The following is a 17,266-nucleotide window of genomic DNA, read 5'->3' on the forward strand; positions in this document are numbered from 1 at the left end:
CCGAGCGTCGTGTGGGGTGGTAAGGACGAGTGACCGGTGGGAAACACTGACGGGAAACGGCCTGGCAGTGCATCAGAGGCAGGAAGTGAAGGAGACACGGGGTAAGCTGCTGACTCACCTGTCCAGGTGGCCGATGTGCCAGTGAGCCTGGTGGAATTTGAGAAGAAAGCGGGATTTGTGGGGGAAGAGAATGTGCTTCTCTGAGGGCCGTGCCGTCCGAGATGCCTGGGGGCTTCCCGTGGGAGGCCCGTCGTTCCTGTGCCGGGCAAGGCCAGACTACGGCCCTCCAGAGCCTCTTCTCACCCAGTTGTGTACAGAGTGGAGTGTGAGCTGCTCTTACATTTTTAAGGTAAAATGCCGGATTTCAGAAAGCAGCAGCTCTGTTGGGTTGATAGGGTCAGTGTCGCCCAGAATGTGCACAGAGTTTGGTCTGTCCGGTTGTGGGTCCCGCTGCTCTCACTCTGGACAGAGCAGGAAGCAGTGGGTGGGTCCCAGGGTCCCTTGGACCAGCTGGGCCCGCTCCCTAGGGCACGCTGCCCGTCTTGGGGCAGAACCCAGCGCTCATAGTTCTGAGTAGGTAGGGGTATGTGTAGCGGAGACAATGCCGACAGTCCAGAGACACGCGGTTTGACTGAGAGTTTTCAACTTTATGGTGGGGGAAGACCTGGGATTTGGATTTTGATCTTTTCCGGAGCTAGTGGGATCCACAGCTGATACACGGCACCCACGCAGCCCCCATGTGCCCCAGTACCGTGCTCTGTAATCGCATGAGCCGTTCAACACGTTGTGAGGGGGCTTTGCAGGCGTCTGAGCCCGCGAAGGTGGGCCTGGCTAAGCCACAACGTCCGGAGGTCAGGCGTATCCCGCGCGTTCAACAGGGTGTTTGCAATTTACACTGGTTGACAGGACGTCACCTCGTTGCCCGTCAAGCAACGTCCTGAATGACACATTCGCGCGTGAGATAAGAACTTTGTTCCAAGGTCCACATGAGACTCTAGCCGTGCCGTCCACAGGCATCTGCGAGGTTAGATTCCAGTTTAAGAATCGAGATAGTCCTTCTAAGACGTGGGTTATTTTTATACAGGAGGGTGATGTTTTTTTCATTTTTGTGCCTTGAAACTGTGGAATGTGCTGGTGTGAGAAAGCCAGTCCTCTTGTTCCGTCAGCCTGTCCGCACCGCAGAGCCGCCGACGTCTCAGGCGGGGGATGGTAAGCAGCCCGCACACTCCGCGCACGTCGGCACCCTGTCGGCTGGCCCGGGGGGCGCGGCGCTGGGCTCTGCGTGTGGCAGCCCGCCCTCAGCTGGGCTCTACCATGTCTTCAGAGATCCCCTCGACGTGTCGGCGACCAGAGGTTTTCAGCTCGCCTGCCTGGATGGCGCGTGCGTTCCACAGGTGGGGGCGGAGTGCTCATAGCAGGGGTCGGGGAGGTGAGCTGACCCCTCTAACGGGACTGTCCGCTCTGCTCTGCGGTAGGAGCCCGGGCTCTCCACACACACCCCTGCCCCTCCCAGCCTCCCTGTTCCCTCAGTGCTGCTCCCCCAGTGGCTGACCGGCTTCAGGACTTCCCTGGCCCTGCCCCATCCCTCGTTCTGCCGTCCCCCGGGGGGCCTTCCCAGGTCCGTGGCTCTGCTGTCAGCTCTGAGCCCCTTTGCCAACACTCACGCCTTTCTACTTGCGCGCTGGACTTCTCCGTGCTCCAGACCTGCGTGTCCGCCTGTGGGTCTGGTCGGCATCTCGGGCTTCTGTGCCTGGAACTTCTTGACCTCCTCTGACCTTTAACCCTCCGATCTCAGTGGATGGCTCAGGTACTCCCCAGAGTCAGAGTTCCAGCTCAGGAACTGGGGGGAGTGGGTGCGGGGCACTTACGCCCTCCTACAGCGGGACGACCCCGTGTTTGCCTGGGGAAGGCTTGGTGACCTGAGGTTTGGCGGAAGATGGTCTCGGTTAGAGTGAGTTTGTATTTCCCCGTAAGTGTTGCCTAAACAAGCTTCTGAAATGTGACAGCCGATCCGACATGCAGATAAGTATTCATTATTCGGTAGCCTCAGGGAAGAGCTAGTCGTCCAAGAACGATCTGCGAGGTTCAGTCCCGTCCACGTCTTCCCGTTCGTGTGGGAGCTGAGGTGACACGGCACCGGTGACGACTGCTGCTTCTCTGTGTAAATGCATTGCTTGTGTTCTGTTTCCCTTCCAGGGATCTTCGCTTTAACAGAATCCGAGAGATCCAGCCTGGAGCATTCAGGAAGCTGAGAAACTTGAACACGTTGTAAGTCCGAACGTCCTGTTGGGACCCAGTAGGAGACAAGTGTAGAAATCATCACACCTTCCAGCCGTGGGTAGCCCGGATTATCCGTGGTCAGGGGCATGAATGGGGAGAGTGGACGTGGGACCCTAGAACAAAACATGCCCCTCAAGACGCCAGGCCTGGGGACCCTGTGCTCGGCCGCCGTCCTGTCTTGTCCGTGGTGGACCTGTGTGGTCCACCGTAAGTGGCTACGTGCTCCCCTTCTCTTCCTGTGAGTGGCTGAGTCCCCGGCTGGGCCAGAGCCCTTCACCGTGCTAGTGAACCGTGCGATGGGGCTCGTTCACACACCGCGTCGCAAGGCGGAGGGGACGGCGCTCCTCCTGGCTGCTGGACCCAGGAGGGGTTGGGGCGTCCTCCATATGCACCCAGCTTAGTTCCAAGGACGGACGGATGAAGGGGACAGGGCCTGCCCGGCGCTGAGAGGCTCTGCGGCTGACCTGGGCTGCTGTGGAGTAACCCGAGCATGGCAGGTGGCTGGCGTCTCCAGAGGGCGGCCGTCGGCACGGGGGGAGAGACAGGGCCCTGGGACCAGGAGTCCAGAGGGCAGTCCGACCCTGGTGAGACCACCCTGCACGTCCACACTGGCCTTGCAATCATCTGAGGTGGACAGTCTGACAGGATGGGTAGATACTCCCTTGCTTCGGAGAGGGCATTTGGTCTGTGTGCGTGCAGAGGGGAGTGGTGTGCGGTGACAGGGACGCCCGCGCCCTGAGAAGACGCGTCATCAGAGGGTGAGCGCTGAGATGCTCGCGTGACTGTAGCGCTCGGCCCGTGTCGGTGCCGAGCCCCGTACCTGAGTTGTCTCAGGACCTGGTCGCCGCGGTGGGAACTTGATCTCACGGTGCGGTTCGGAGGCTGGCGGTAATTCTTACTGGCACTTTCTCTCGCAGACTTCTCAACAATAACCAGATCAAGAGCATACCCGGCGGAGCGTTTGAAGACCTGGAGAACTTAAAATATCTGTAAGTGAGCGGTCAGTTCTTTACCCCGAAAGCTTGCATGTTTGTGTACCAGCTCTTTAGTCATTGAGCTGGATTTCGTGCTGCTTGCAAATGAACACAAACACACCCATCTCCTAGGGTTTGTTTTCAGGTGACTGGATTTTTGGCTGGGAGTTTTAAAATGAGTTCTTACCAGGATGAAGCTTCCGCTGCGTGATGCTAGGCGTGTGTCCTCAGCTGTAAGTTTTGTCGGTAGAATGAGACGAGAAGCCACAGCCCTGGAAGGTTGCGCGGGAGCAGGGGACTCCGGCCCCTCGCCGGGGCGCGTGGCTGGCGGGTGTGCCGTGGGAGGGAAGCTTGGTTTCAGGCGGCCTCTCCAGCGGTGGACCAAGGGTGAGAATGTCACTGGTCTCTGGAATTTCCCCGTCTTCCTCCGAGGGATTTCACCTCTTCTTGTTTTTAGGTAGTAAAATTGTGGTTTGCTTTTTGAAACTGGCTTTATTTATTTAGTTATGAGCATTGAAAACATCAGGCTTGCAGGTTAGAAGATGACCTCTCAGGCGTGTGCTGGCTTAATCCCCCCGCAGCAGTTACTGTCGGACTGGAAGCCGTTGGGACAGACAGTCCAGTGATGTTCCTGCTTGCAGATAAAAGTGGGTGTCGTGTGCTCCCAGCTCATTATTCTTTTTTTTTTAAAGCATTCTTTTTTTTTTTTTTTTTTAAGATTTTATTTATTTGACAGAGATAGAGACAGCCACTGAGAGAGGGAACACAAGCAGGGGGAGTGGGAGAGGAAGAAGCAGGCTCATAGCGGAGGAGCCCCATGTGGGGCTCGATCCCATAACGCCGGGATCACGCCCTGAGCCGAAGGCAGACGCTTAACCGCTGTGCCACCCAGGCGCCCCCCTTCTATTTATTCTTGAGTTTTTATTTATTTGATTTGTTTTGCTTTTATATTTTAAGTGCTATTAAGTCAGAGGAAGAGTTTTGGTTTCTCAGAAAGCAGGTTCAGTTAGCTGACAGCCAGCATCTGTGTGTGTGTGTGTGTGTGTGTGAGAGACTTTGATTTTTAATTCTATATTTTGCTTTTGGTTTGGATTAATTAAGAGCAACTTATTATTTAACCTGCACACATACTCGGTGTTAAATAGTTCGGGATACCTTGTTTTTCACTTAAAAGAATTTTTTAAAGTAATACTTTGTAAGCCTTGCCTGCTGACGGGCTCCCCATCTCGGCACCAGCGCCCCAGCCTCGCCCCCCCATGTCCCTGATGCCCACTGGTGGAAGGACCCGGTCACTGCGGAGGGGCTGGGCAGTGGTCAGCAGGACAGAGGGGAGGGACCCCGGTGAGCAGGGACCCCAGGAGCAGGGGCGAGAAGGGGTCCTGCTTCCCCATTTGATCCCCGTCCTCGGCAGGAGAGGGCCCGCCCACCAGGACACTGTGCGCAGTTTAAACGTTTGAAACATGTGACATTTACCGACTGTTTCTGCCTTCATATTTAGTCCGTGCTTTTAGAAGTTGAGTACTGGTTATCTGCTGGGACCCCAGTCCCTTGTGGGAAGGTGTAAGCCTTCCCCTTAACTGATAATTCCAAAGGACGCGATCACGCCCGGGGAAGGGCCTCCTGTTCGAAGTGGGCTCTGTGACCGGTAGAGTACTCTCCAGAGCCTGTCTTCGGAAGATGACCAGTGCCCGTTAGTCTCAGGAAAGCAGAGGGTGCGCCCATGTCCTCGTAAACACACGTTCTTCCCCATTCGCGGGCGGCTCAGTTGTCCTGCGCACTCCTGTTGTCTTTAACGTGTGGGCAAGGTGGGGCTGCGCTGCTAGGCTGTTGCCCTGTTGTTTAGAGTGATGAGCCCAGAAACCCCGTTCCGTAACCGCAGGAGCGGGAGCTCCCACCAGAGCTGAGGTTGCCAGGGGTCAGGCCCTACTCTTTCAGCTTCCTAAGTAGTTACTTAATTTCGGCGATTCTGAGCCGCCACTGTCTCTGAGCCTTACATAGGAGGAGCCGGAAACAGAACGCTCAGTACCGCTTCCAGACCACACAGCCGGTGGGTGGCAGCGGGAGGCCTCAAAACCACGCAGCCCAGCGGAGCACCCGCCGTGCCAGGCCTGTTGCGGGCACCGGGCTCTGGGCCGGCGGTGAGCGCCGCCTGTTCCTGCTGAGGCTTGCCGCTGTCCGTGGGTCACCTCGGCTGGTTTGTGCAGTGGGAGAAGTGACAGCCCCTTAGTGGGATGGCGGCAGTTAGTGTAGCGGGTCCTGGCAAACAAGCCTGCCCCGAGCCCTAGGGACCAGGTGCAGCAGTGCCCCGTCCAGGAACGACGTTAACTCAGAGCAGGCATATTTGGTGCGTAAGTAGGTGGGAGCCCAGCCGGTGGGGATGTCACGGCGGGGATGGCATGGAGTTTGAGGTCACCGGCAGAGGAGAGGCGCCCAGGGCACACGTCTGCACCTGATACAGAAATCATGTCTAACGCACCACGTGCGCGGGGCTCACGAGATCTGCTGCCGCAGAGACGTGTGTGTCCTGAGGACGGTTCCGACCACGCGCCACGTCCCTGGAGCTGTGGTGCTTGGAGGGTCCTCGCCCTGCAGCCTCGCCCAGGAGCTGGCAGACTCTCTGTGAAGGACCTGGCAGCACATGTCTGAGGGGCCGCGAGCGTTCGGGCTGTGCCGTGGCTGCTTGACCCTGCCGAGTAGCCCTGGATCAGCCTCGGACGAGCGAAGTCGGGGGGGTGTCCATGTTACGTGTGGACACTGAAGCTCAGATTGCATATAACTTTTCTGTGTCCCGAACTATTAGTCTTCTTTTGAAATTTTCAACCAGTTAAAAATTTAAAAACCATTCTTACCTTACAGATCGTATAAAAACGGGCAGCGGGCCAAGTCTGTGATTCTCCCAACCTGCCCTTTTGCTTCTGTTCTGTAAGAATGGGATTCTGGTGGGTGAGGACACATTTAGGCTTCGTATTGTCTGCTCCCCAAATTGTTCCCGGGTCTTAAAACACCCAGGTTCTGGAATCTTACAGCCCACACACACGTGTGGGGAGGTGGTTCTGTTTCCTTCAAGCTTTGAAGCGAGTGCGTGGTCAGCACGTCACAAGCCGCCCTCCACGAACCCGTGACTTTTTGGAAGACCAGGCGGTGGTTGGGTAACGTCCCGTTTGGACCCTTCTCCTTTGAGGCAGGGCCGGGACTCTCCGCGAGGGGAGCCACACCGCCGTGTAAATGTTTCGTTCGTATTCTGCTACAGTCATTCATTTTAAACTCTCTCTGTGCGTCAACGTAATTCTTCTTTCCGTCTGGAGTGGCGGCCTCTCGTGTGTATGCTAACGCTCCCCCATTTCTTGTTTCAGCTATCTGTACAAGAATGAGATCCAGGCAATTGACAGGCAAGCATTTAAGGGACTTGCCTCTCTAGAGCAACTGTAAGTGACCCCCTCCCGCACCTGAGTGTCTTGGATGTCACCCGCCCTTTGCCTCTCGTAGGGAAGATGAACTAAGTCCGCTGTTTGCACGATGCATGTCTGTACTAACGGGGACGCAGGGAGTGTGTGCATGCCGATGGAGAGAGCAGTTCTGTCTGACACCCCTGCACCCAGGAGTGGACGGCAGCCCATGCCGAGCACCCGCGATACAAAGAACAGTGAGACCGAGCGGCCCCCGCCTCCACGGTGCTCCCTGTTTAAAGCAGAGACAGACTTGCGAACGAGGGAAGGTCTTCGGGGTGGGGCATCCGGGGCAGTGCGGGGCGAGCGGTGGTCCTGCTTGTGGCTCCGCACGCGTCCAGTAACTTTGTGCGTTTACGTCATTATTGCGGATAAACGAACTTTCTCCGTGCGTTTCTAGTCAGTGTGTCGGACGTGGTTTCTCTGACGGCACACGAAGTCAGTGTGCTCATTTTGGAGTAGAGCTCCTGGTAAGAGGGGTCTGCTCTGTGTGTTCGAGCTGACGTGGCTCTGAGGAGTTTCACAGGGCCATCCTGTCCAGTCACAGGCCGGGCAGGCCGTTGCGGTGACGCGGCCTGACGTCCTTCCGCGGCAGCTCTTCATGAGTCTGCATGTTTCCTCGGCGGGCCGGGCACAACAGCGTCTCCGGAGACGCAACGGCAGAGCTGGGGCAGGGGCTCCCCCCGAAACCAGGTGCTTCAGAAACACACACAGTGCTAGTGGGTCTAGGGGTCTTATTGCCGTGTGATCTGCTTTGCTGAGCTCACCGTGCACGGCGTGCAGTAGGGCTGGGAAGCAGGTGTACGTCGGGCGGGTATGATCTCCGCTTCGGAGAGCAAGAAATGAGAAGTTCAGAGTGTTGCAGAAACACATGGATGTGTCTGGAAAGCCTGCAGGTGGACGGAGAGTTTACGAAGGGTGGAGTTCTAGCATCTGACCCGCTTATCCTGGGACGGGGGTAGTAAGGTAGTCACAGCCAACACCTGAAAAACGGTGTCTGATTCAAGCATGCTGAGAAAATTAGAACCGGTTGCTGCTCACCCTTACGAGGGGTGAGTCGCTGTATTTTTGAGGAGGAAAGAGGCCGAGTCTGGGGAGACTGAGGCCCTCTTGCACCAGGAGCATGGAGCAGGGTGTCAGACTGACCGTCCTGGAGACAGCAGGTCCCCGGGTAGGATGCCTTCAAAACCCCGGGTTAGGTAGTCAGGGTCTGTGCCACGGAGACATGGCTCTCCGTCTGAGTGTCGGCGAGTGTCTGACGGGACAGAGAGACACTTAGGACCAGGTCCCCGCCTGCAGGGAGGGTGCTGTGCAAGGAGCTGAGGCTGTTCCTGGTGGGTGTGCACGGTGCCGTGGTCCGGGAGGGGTGGGGTAGCTCCTGCTGGGGCTCCCCCTCCCCATGCCAGAAGCCCCCCCCCCCCAAGGCTGCCGGGTGTCTGTGGAGCCTCAGCTCCAGCCGGCTCTAGGGAGACCCTCCTCGTCCCGTGTGGTGAAGATGTGACCAGAGTCAGAGAGCGTAGATTGGGGCTGGGGCCCGTGGCTGCCTTGGGTCATGGGAGGGCGGTGGCACCCAGACTGCCTGGAGCTGTGGGGAGCTCAGCCCTGTCTCTGCTCAGCGAGAACAAGCCACAGTGAATCAGGACAGGCCGGCCCTCCCTCCCCCCTCCTCCCTGGATGCCTCCCCCAGGGCCCCACCAGCCTGCTAACAGGGGGCTCCTTCAGGCTTCTCCCTGACAGCCGCCGACTGTGGATTTCCCCCCGTTCGGGCTCCCGTACACCCTGCTCGCGGGCTTCCCACCTGGAGTGGACTGCGATGGGCAGGGACCTGTCTGCGGGACGTGCGGGAGGCGGCTGTGGCTCTGACCTGAGCTCTGTGGGCTCTGTAGCCGCATCTGCGACCGCCCGGACTCGGGGTCACCGCGGCGCCCTCCCGGCGGCCCAGGGAGACATGGACGGGCAAGGAAGGGCAGCTGAACTTGGGTGACCTTGAAGTCACAGGAATTTCAGCGTTAGTGAAGTTCTCTAAGGGGTCCAGGGTGTGTTTCGAGAACGCCTTCTGTCTGGTGTTTAGGCTCGTGATGAAACCTGTAACCGCTCGTGTCTGTCCCTGTCGCTCTGCCGGGCCCCACGTGAGCGAGCCGTGGAGGACGGAGACCTCTCTTCTCCTCCTGTGGGTGGGGGGGGCTCGTTGCAGAAGCACCCCGTCACAAGGCCGCGTCCAAGTCCGTGTCCACTGTTTCACTTAAGGGGAAAAACACGGTTTTCACAGCGAGAAACGCAGTGTTCAGGAAAATGAGAAGAAATTAGTTGTACCAAAAATGGGTAAATTATGGAAAGCAAGGAGACATAACAAAAGAAGAGTAAACACTGGATATTCCGTGTAATTGAGCCCATTTGAGGAAACACGTGATCTCACTCTTTATTATTTCTGTAGGTAATCGTACGCTCAGTCTGAAATTCAAGTGTGAGTTCGCCCTCCCCCTAAATTCACACAGCGGTTAGAAGATTGAATGAAGGTGTTCGTGTACTTACGTGTGTGCTGTAGGGAAGGTTACTGGACTGTTTCCTGCAGAGGCCCAGGGCCGCACGCAGGTCACAGGCCGCGCAGTCAGGCCTCGGTCAGAGTCACCGACAGCCCGTCAGTCATATAGTCTGTGCAGTTTTTAATTGTATTTAATCTTACGATTTGATGATTTCACTTATTTTCCACACAGTGTAGGAAATCTAGGATTATTGACACACGAATTTGAAAAGACTTAGGAGACATTTTTTTTGAGCAGAAAATCTAGATTTGCAAAACGTAAAACTGTTTAAAGTTTGTTTCTTTTCTCTGTCTCTCTTTTTTTACACTTGTCTAGGTATCTGCACTTTAATCAGATAGAAACTCTGGACCCAGAGTCATTCCGACATCTGCCAAAGCTGGAAAGGCTGTAAGTTGCATTTCCTCCCGCTCCCCCGCGTCTGCCCGCGGTCCTGGGCCGTCGCCCCGTCCAGGCTCCGCAGGAGAGAGGAGGCCACTGTCTGTTCAGGCCTCTGAGAATTCGCCCTGCAAAGTCCCTGCTCCTTGTCTCATAATTCAGAGGCGGGACTGACAATTGTCTCTTTCTTTGGGAACGGGGATAAAATAGAAAGGAAAGAAAGCCTACTTCTTTTCTGGACTAAATAACATTCTCAGATTCATTTGTAGGAAATAATGCACTCACTGAGTTATTTTTTTAAAGCTGATTTGACTGTTTATACTCTTTCCTACACATGTAAGAAACATTTTAATAAGTTGGTTTGTCGTGTTGTTTCTTTCAACAGATTTTTACATAACAACCGAATCACACATTTGGTTCCAGGAACATTCGATCACTTGGAATCCATGAAAAGACTGTGAGTATGTGTTCCACGCAGCCCCGTGTCCCTGTGGCCGTTGACCGGCCCCATGCTGGGCTGTCGAGTGTGGGTCCCTCTCAGGAAAGGGCAGGAGGCCCCGAACCCTTAGAGCGGACGCAGCCGGGAGCCCGGGTGACTCGGGGACTGTGCCGGCAGATCGACCTTTTCATATGCAAGCAAAGCATTTTTAGAGTCAGTTTTAAATTCTTCAGATTAATTTTTAATCCCATTTTGCATATTTTAGTGGTGGGAGTAAAATCCCCCGAGAAGAACCCTATCCTGTTCCCTATATGAAGCGTTCCCACAGCTGGACGTTAAGTACACTGGTCTCCAATTTCTCAAGGCCTCTAAAAATACTTTTTCTTATTCCGAGAACTTAACGTTAATAGAACAAAGGTGTGCAAGTGCCGGTGGAGACAGTTACCCGACACCTTGTGCTTTGCCCCGTGGCCGCGGGGCTGCCCTGCGGCTGGCGATCCGTCCCCGAGGGTGTGCGAGGAGCTCGCTGTCAGAAAAAAGTGGAGAATCAGGCTAAGAAGCATAGTTCTGGTGCAGAACACAGCGACATAAGACAGCTGTCCTCGCTGTCCAGGAGTCCTTCTGGGTAAAGCAGTCAGCAGCCGCACTAAAAATGGCGTTGTGGGGAAGACGGAGGAGCACCTCCATGTTTGAGAGAGAAGAGAGAGCAGCAGAGAAAATGCCAGAAAGAACAAGCTGAGGGCAGCCAGGTGGGGCCACCCGAGTGGGGAGCTGGCCGGCGTGGTTCCCCTTTCCACCCTCCATCTGTGGACGGATGCCAGCCTCCAGCCTGGACACTGCTGTCTGTCCTGTGCGCGGCACCCCCACCAGTGGTTTGCGGGTCAGGCCCGTGTGCGGTGGGCCGGAGCTGCTCGACCCCACGTCTCGCTGTCTTCCTCTTGTCAGGCGACTGGACTCCAACGCGCTTCACTGCGACTGTGAAATCCTGTGGCTGGCGGATCTGCTGAAAACCTACGCCCAGTCGGGGAACGCGCAGGCGGCGGCCACCTGTGAATATCCGCGACACATCCAGGGACGCTCGGTGGCCACAATCAGCCCCGAAGAGCTGGACTGTGGTGAGGGAGCCCTGCGGACCCCCGGGGGGACAGAGGCGCCCGAGCCGGGCATTGGCATCTGGAGGGCGCGGCAGGTGCACGGCCCCACCTGTCTTCCGCGTCGGTGTGTCTCCAGATCGTGTCTCGGGGGGACCCGACAAGGACGCCCTTGGCAAAGCCGCAGCCTGTATGAGCATCTGTAAGCAGCTGCCGGGTTCCTTGGCTTTCATGTCCAGGTTCCCGGAACGCACGGCCTCTCCTGCTGCCCCCACGGCCCTGTGCCGACAGGCCACAGCTGCTGGGCCCGACTCCCGGGTGCTCGCGGGGCGGGGCTGGCGGGTCCATGCCGCCGAGAGCCTCTGCCCACTGGGCTGTGCCCACGGGCATGCACCGAGGAACCGAGCACTAGAAAAGGAGCACAGTCAGACGGCAGGGCACAATCTCACGGAGAACGCCCACGGGCTCCTTCACTTCCTCTTTTCCTTGTAGCACTTTTGCCGAAATTAGTTTCTGTAAAGCATCATCATTGTTTAAGTATTAAGGGTCTATGTCCTGGAAGCTAGAAGTCCGTGGCTTTCAGAAGTCTCCCGCCCGGGACATGGCTCTCCCATCCGCATCGGTGTTTGTTAACTGTTCTTCTGTTGCCGCGTGTGCTTGGCTGAGCACGCGGCTGCCTCGGTGGTGCGCGGCGTCCGGGACCCTGTGCCACGTGTGCCCATCCTGCTGCCGGGCGCGGTGGGTCTCCGGCTGTTGGGAGCCACGCTGCACATGAGCAGGGGTGCTGGGCTGTGGGCACCTCGGGGACAGGACAGGCCGGGGCTGAGTGCTCAGCCACCCTGGAGTCTAAGCCTGCCCCGCACGGCACATTCCCCTGAGCCAGCCCTGGGTGTCCTTGTCTGGCGTCCGCTCCCTCCTCTGGGGCACAAGCCATCCTGACTCCACTCACCAGCCGGCTCTGACTCTTCCCGTCAGACCAGGCTCGGGCGCCCTGGGTGCTCCTTCTGCCTCCCGGTTAGCAGACTGGAGGAGACAGCTCGTCTGGGCCCGGGGCCGTGGGAGGGGGACGCCCAGGGGACGAAGGACAAGAGCTCTGCGGCGCTGCCCTGCATGGTAGAGATTTCTGCTCTCAGGGTTGCTTTAGCTAAAAAGCAGCATTTTCTGTTTTACTCACTAAAAACAGCTTTTCATGGAGTGCGCCGCACGCACGGGTCCCTCGCCCTCCTGAAGGGGGAGCAGCGGCTGGGGTCTTGCTGGTGCCTGCTGTCACCCAGGCTCTTAGGGCAGATCTGAGGGTCGGAAAATGCTGGGTGAGGACTCAGCCTGTCTGCGGAGAAGCCCGTCTGTCCTGCTTGTGGGAGCATTTGTGGTTGGGATATATGTTTGCTTGCGATTTTCTCTTAAACATGAGGGATTTGGTTTGGGTTCTTGTTTACTTTTACGGGACGGTTTAAGACCCAGAGATGTCCGTTTCCTTCTTGGCACAGAAAGGCCCCGGATCACCTCGGAGCCCCAGGATGCGGACGTCACCTCGGGGAACACCGTGTTCTTCACATGCAGAGCAGAAGGCAACCCCAAGCCTGAGATCATCTGGCTGCGAAACAAGTAAGTCGGGCACCGGCCAGGCTGCCACCCGTGGTCACTGTCCCCCCAGATGCCCCGTGGGCTCCGCTGTGCACGGCCCCACCCCAACACCTGTGGACGCCCCTGGACACTTCCGTCCTCCGCTGTGGGGGGAAAGGGCTAAAGAAGAGAATTTTCTGCATCTTTTCTGCTGTAAAGGGGGGCACGTGGCTCCCCCTGTGGGGGGTGAAGAGTGGGAGGGAATCTTGGTTCTTAACCCGCCCACGTTCTGTGGCTGGAAACTGGTGCGTCTGGTCACTAGGGCTCTGCAGCTGGAGCTCTGGGACCGGTCCTCCCGGCTAAGGCGGGGTCTTCCTGCTGGGGCAGCGTCTTCAGGGACACACGTCACGCGAACACTTGCATACTTAGCTCCTTGTGCGTCCGATTTGCCTCAGGAACAAGGGCTCCCCATCCGTCTGCAAGCATTTGGGGTGTGTGGGGGCAGACGTGTAGGGGCGCTCCAGGGGTCAGCCCACCACGGGCCCGTGTGAACGAGGACACCTTCCGGCGTACGGGGAGAACCGAGTCCTCAGAAGGAATCGTGAACGCAGAATCGTGAACCTTGTCGAGGCTCCTGGGCCCGTGCTCACAGGGGCACGGACAGGCGCTCGCTTGTCAGTGGATCTCGGCTCCCAGCACTGACGTTCTGAGCTCACGGGTCCTGTTCGGTCGTGACTGGGTGAGGAGGACGCCCCCTGAGCCATCGTCCCAGCCCACCCTGGGCTGGCGAGTCCAGCAGCGTTCACGGAGAAGAGGAGCAGAAGTGGGAGCTCGGCATCGCGAGCCGTGAGGTGCAGGAGGGGAAGACGCCTTCCTGCCTGGGTTTGTCGCCATGACCTGGGCCCAGCGCCATGTGGCGATGTCAACTGGTGCTGTCCTGGCCTTCAGATAACCTGTTATCTTGGGTGACTCTGGACTTGTTGAGATTTAAAATCCGGAGTTAACATAAGAAGAATAAGTGTGTATTTAAAAGGCAGAAAGGATCGATTCGGCCGAGCCCTCTACATCTGCTCTCGTAAGCAAACACGTTGATACCAGAAGTTAAAACGTCATGGCTGAGCTCGGCAGAGGGGACGCCCCAAAGCCCCGGGCTTGAAGTCTGGTGCCGGGCTCTCCCTCCACCTGCCAGCCTCACCTGTGGGCCAGTCTCACCTGCTGGTCAGCCTCACCTGTGGGCCTGCCCCATCATCTTGAATGAATTTGCCAGAAACCAAGGAAAATGTGTCCTTTGAATTTTTCCCTCCACATTCCTTTTTCCCCTTTGGAAAGAAGACTGCTTTTTAACTTTAAAATCTTATAGATCGAACATGTGACTACAGTAAGTCGATGAATTAGAGACCTGGGTCAGCCCCTTTCCTAGGAGTGCTGATGAGGTCGGGGCCTGTGTGGTAGGACAGTTCTTGGAAAGGCCAGCTGTGGCATCCCCTGTGCCCCCAGGTGCCAGGTGCTCAGGGGCTTTTCCTGTGGGGATCAGGTGTGTCCTCGTGCTTTCACAGCCTGAGCACCAGACTTCTGTCTTTGTAGCAATGAGCTGAGCATGAAGACAGATTCCCGCCTCAACTTGCTGGACGACGGGACCTTGATGATCCAAAACACGCAGGAGACGGACCAGGGGATTTACCAGTGCATGGCCAAAAACGTGGCCGGGCAGGTGAAGACACAGGAGGTCACCCTCAGGTACTTTGGGTCTCCAGGTACGTGCAGACGACGGCCCTCACTCCCCGCGCCCAGCCGGGTAGGGACGTGTGTGGGATGCAGGTGGGACGCGGGCAGGGATGCGGGTGGGACGTGGCTGGTGCTCTAGTCTACAGCCGAGTGCCCTCGGCCGCAGCCTTGCAAAGCATGGTCCTCGGTGAGCCTCAACCTTTGCTCTGCTTTTTGAAAGAACTCAGACCGGCATTTCGTAAAGGAGGCCGTTTGTATTTGTTGCCGTGAGAAGTAGGTTCTGATTTCCAAGTTCCGCATCTTACTTGGGATCATTTGTCCAGCTTTTTCTGAGTTCCAAGCCTTCGTTGGAATAATTGTTGTCCTTCCTCCATTTCCTGCTTCTAGTCTGGAAGTCGTACGGTGTCCTCTGTGTCGGTGGTTGGCCTACAGCGTCTCACACGTGTTCTTAGGTTGTCAGAGTCAACGTTCCTGCCTACCGCTGTCTCCAAAATAGGCTGAGTTCTGTTTTTCAGTGTATGAAACTCTCTGTTTGCGCCTGGCGGTAGTGTCTTTCCCACTTCTGAGTCCTGTCGTGTCTTTCTGCGTCTCTGCTGTTCCACTGGCCCCGAGTCCTTTCTGCCCAGTGGAGCAGGAGTCAGGATCCCCACGCAGGGACCAGCTTTCGGCTGACAGAGCCCGGAGTGAGATTCGCTTCCCCCTCCCGCTGGTTCTGGCTCTCTGCCACCGAGGGGCAGCTCGTGGGGCAGCCAGACGCGGAGCCTGCTGTGTGACGTCGTGTTGGGCTGGCCTCGCCTTTGCCTGCCCTCATGAGGCCGCTTCCCACGTGACAGCTTGAGCACGTGCCCTCCTGGTGGGCTTCGACGTTGGGGTTCTTGTCCCTGCAAATGGCGGTGCGCTCTGGCTTGCCGTGCTGCAGAAATGCCAGTATCGGGACCATTTCTGCATTTCCTGTCCTCTGCTGTTCTTAGGTATGTGGGTGACGGAGCTTTAGCGCTAACCAACATGAAAGACGCAGAGCAGAGATGTGTCTTCCCTGCTTCTTTCCTCACCCCTAAGTTCCTACCACCATCCCCACTCCCTGGGATTACGCCCAGCGCCTCCTTCTTCATCCCTGCCTTATGGTCTTCCGTACGTGACGGCTGCTCTTACGCTTTCCTCTTCAGTGCCGCGTGGGATTCGTTACCTGGTGGAACGTGATCTGTTTAACTGGCTCCTTAGCAGGAATACCTCCGGGTTTTTCCCACAAGTCTTTTGCTGTTATAGGTCCCTTTATCCAAAACCTTTTGGGCTGGCTATCGTTTGGAAATCAGAAATCTGGGAAATTTCAGCAGGGCCATCTGGTGCACGGTCTGCTGAGCCGGCTGGCGCTGCCGCGGGGTCCCGGGTCCCACCCTGTGATCAGCGTCCCTGTGAATAGTCAGCACGTGGAATAAGTGAAGCCCGTAAACGCCTCATGCCAGATAGATAGGGTTTTACAAAGAAGGGATGGAGAAGTGTTTTATTTTTGGAGCATTTCTGGATTCCAGAATTGGGGAGAAGGGTGTTGGCCTGAATACACATCACAGGAATGTTTTAAAAACATCCCTGTTTGGGTACATACGTTGCTTTCCATGTTTGTAAACTCTTAGCAGAATAGCTTCTGGTTGAAAGGGTGCATGGACCCCGGCGGTCCTGATGGGCGTGGCCGCGCCGGCCCGCAGTGGGGGTGGGGGGACCCGGCGGTCCTGATGGGCGTGGCCACGCCGGCCTGCAGGGGGGACCTAGGCCGTGGACACCACCAGCAAGTGAGTTGTGTTCTGCCCAGACTCTCTCACAAGACTCATTACTAAGGGCGTGGATTTTCCCTCTGGATTCAGAGCTGAAAAGTACTATCTCGATGTAGCTTTAATTTGTATTTTTCTTTTTGTGAGGGAAATTGGTTATTTTTATATGTTCTAAATATAGTTTAAAAGCAGGGTTTCACCCGAGGAAGAACCTCTAGCCGGGTCTGACCAGACTGACCTGATGTACTTGGAATCGCAGAAGCGGGGCTTCTCCCTGGGGCGCCGGCCGCCCCGACCCGGGGCACGCTCACCCTCGCTGCCTGCACGTTCCCTTGCTCGGGAAAGGAGGCGAGAGCACATTCTGATTCAATCATGTTTGCTTTACTTATTTTAAGGGCTTCAGACGGAAGGAAGATAGAAAAACCCGAGCAAGACGCCGTCGGTAACCTGGACGAAATTAATGCAGAACTTGTGTTTCGTTGTGACAGCTCGACCCGCTTTTGTAATCCAGCCACAGAACACGGAGGTGCTGGTCGGGGAGAGTGTCACGCTGGAGTGCAGCGCCACGGGCCACCCCCCGCCGCGGATCACCTGGACCAGAGGGGACCGCACGCCGCTGCCCGAGGACCCTCGCGTGAGCATCACCCCCTCTGGCGGCCTCTACATCCAGAACGTCCTGCAGGACGACAGCGGGGAGTACACGTGCTTCGCCTCCAACAGCGTGGACAGCATCCACGCCACGGCCCTGATCATCGTCCAGGGTGGGTCAGGGCGCCCGTCCGAGCACACGCCCAGACCCTCGCCCGCAGCCCTCCCTGCAGAGGCCCCACCCCACCCGCCATCCCCACCCTGCAACGGCGACGTGCTCCCCACACCTCACGGCTGGTGCAGGACTTGGTGATGCAGGTGTAATGGTAGTTCCAAGAGGCCCCTGTTTCGGGGCCTTATTTCTGGCTGTGTTACCTGTGGCACCAGGGCGCCTGGCGAGTGGACGCTGTCGGCGTGCACGTGGGTGGGCGTGCACACGTGTGTGGGCTCCATCAGAGAGTCTGGCCCTCGTCTCA

General features: G+C 57.1%; 1 protein-coding gene across 4 annotated transcripts in view; it reads left to right on the plus strand.

The window, feature by feature from the left end:
- Positions 1 to 17,266, plus strand: part of PXDN (peroxidasin) — a 75,619-nt gene that overhangs the window by 32,295 nt on the left and 26,058 nt on the right. For all 4 annotated transcript variants that reach the window (XM_040622869.1, XM_040622865.1, XM_040622867.1 and 1 more), the window contains exons 2-10: positions 2,197 to 2,268; positions 3,198 to 3,269; positions 6,608 to 6,679; positions 9,559 to 9,630; positions 10,004 to 10,075; positions 11,003 to 11,172; positions 12,636 to 12,753; positions 14,296 to 14,465; positions 16,691 to 16,963. In XM_040622869.1, coding sequence (XP_040478803.1) covers positions 2,197 to 2,268; positions 3,198 to 3,269; positions 6,608 to 6,679; positions 9,559 to 9,630; positions 10,004 to 10,075; positions 11,003 to 11,172; positions 12,636 to 12,753; positions 14,296 to 14,465; positions 16,691 to 16,963 — 1,091 coding nt within the window. The remainder of the gene's footprint in view (positions 1 to 2,196; positions 2,269 to 3,197; positions 3,270 to 6,607; positions 6,680 to 9,558; positions 9,631 to 10,003; positions 10,076 to 11,002; positions 11,173 to 12,635; positions 12,754 to 14,295; positions 14,466 to 16,690; positions 16,964 to 17,266) is intronic.

This window comes from Ursus maritimus, unplaced genomic scaffold (genome assembly GCF_017311325.1).
Source record: "Ursus maritimus isolate PB19 unplaced genomic scaffold, ASM1731132v1 scaffold_6, whole genome shotgun sequence".
In the NCBI taxonomy this organism is placed as follows: domain Eukaryota; kingdom Metazoa; phylum Chordata; class Mammalia; order Carnivora; family Ursidae; genus Ursus; species Ursus maritimus.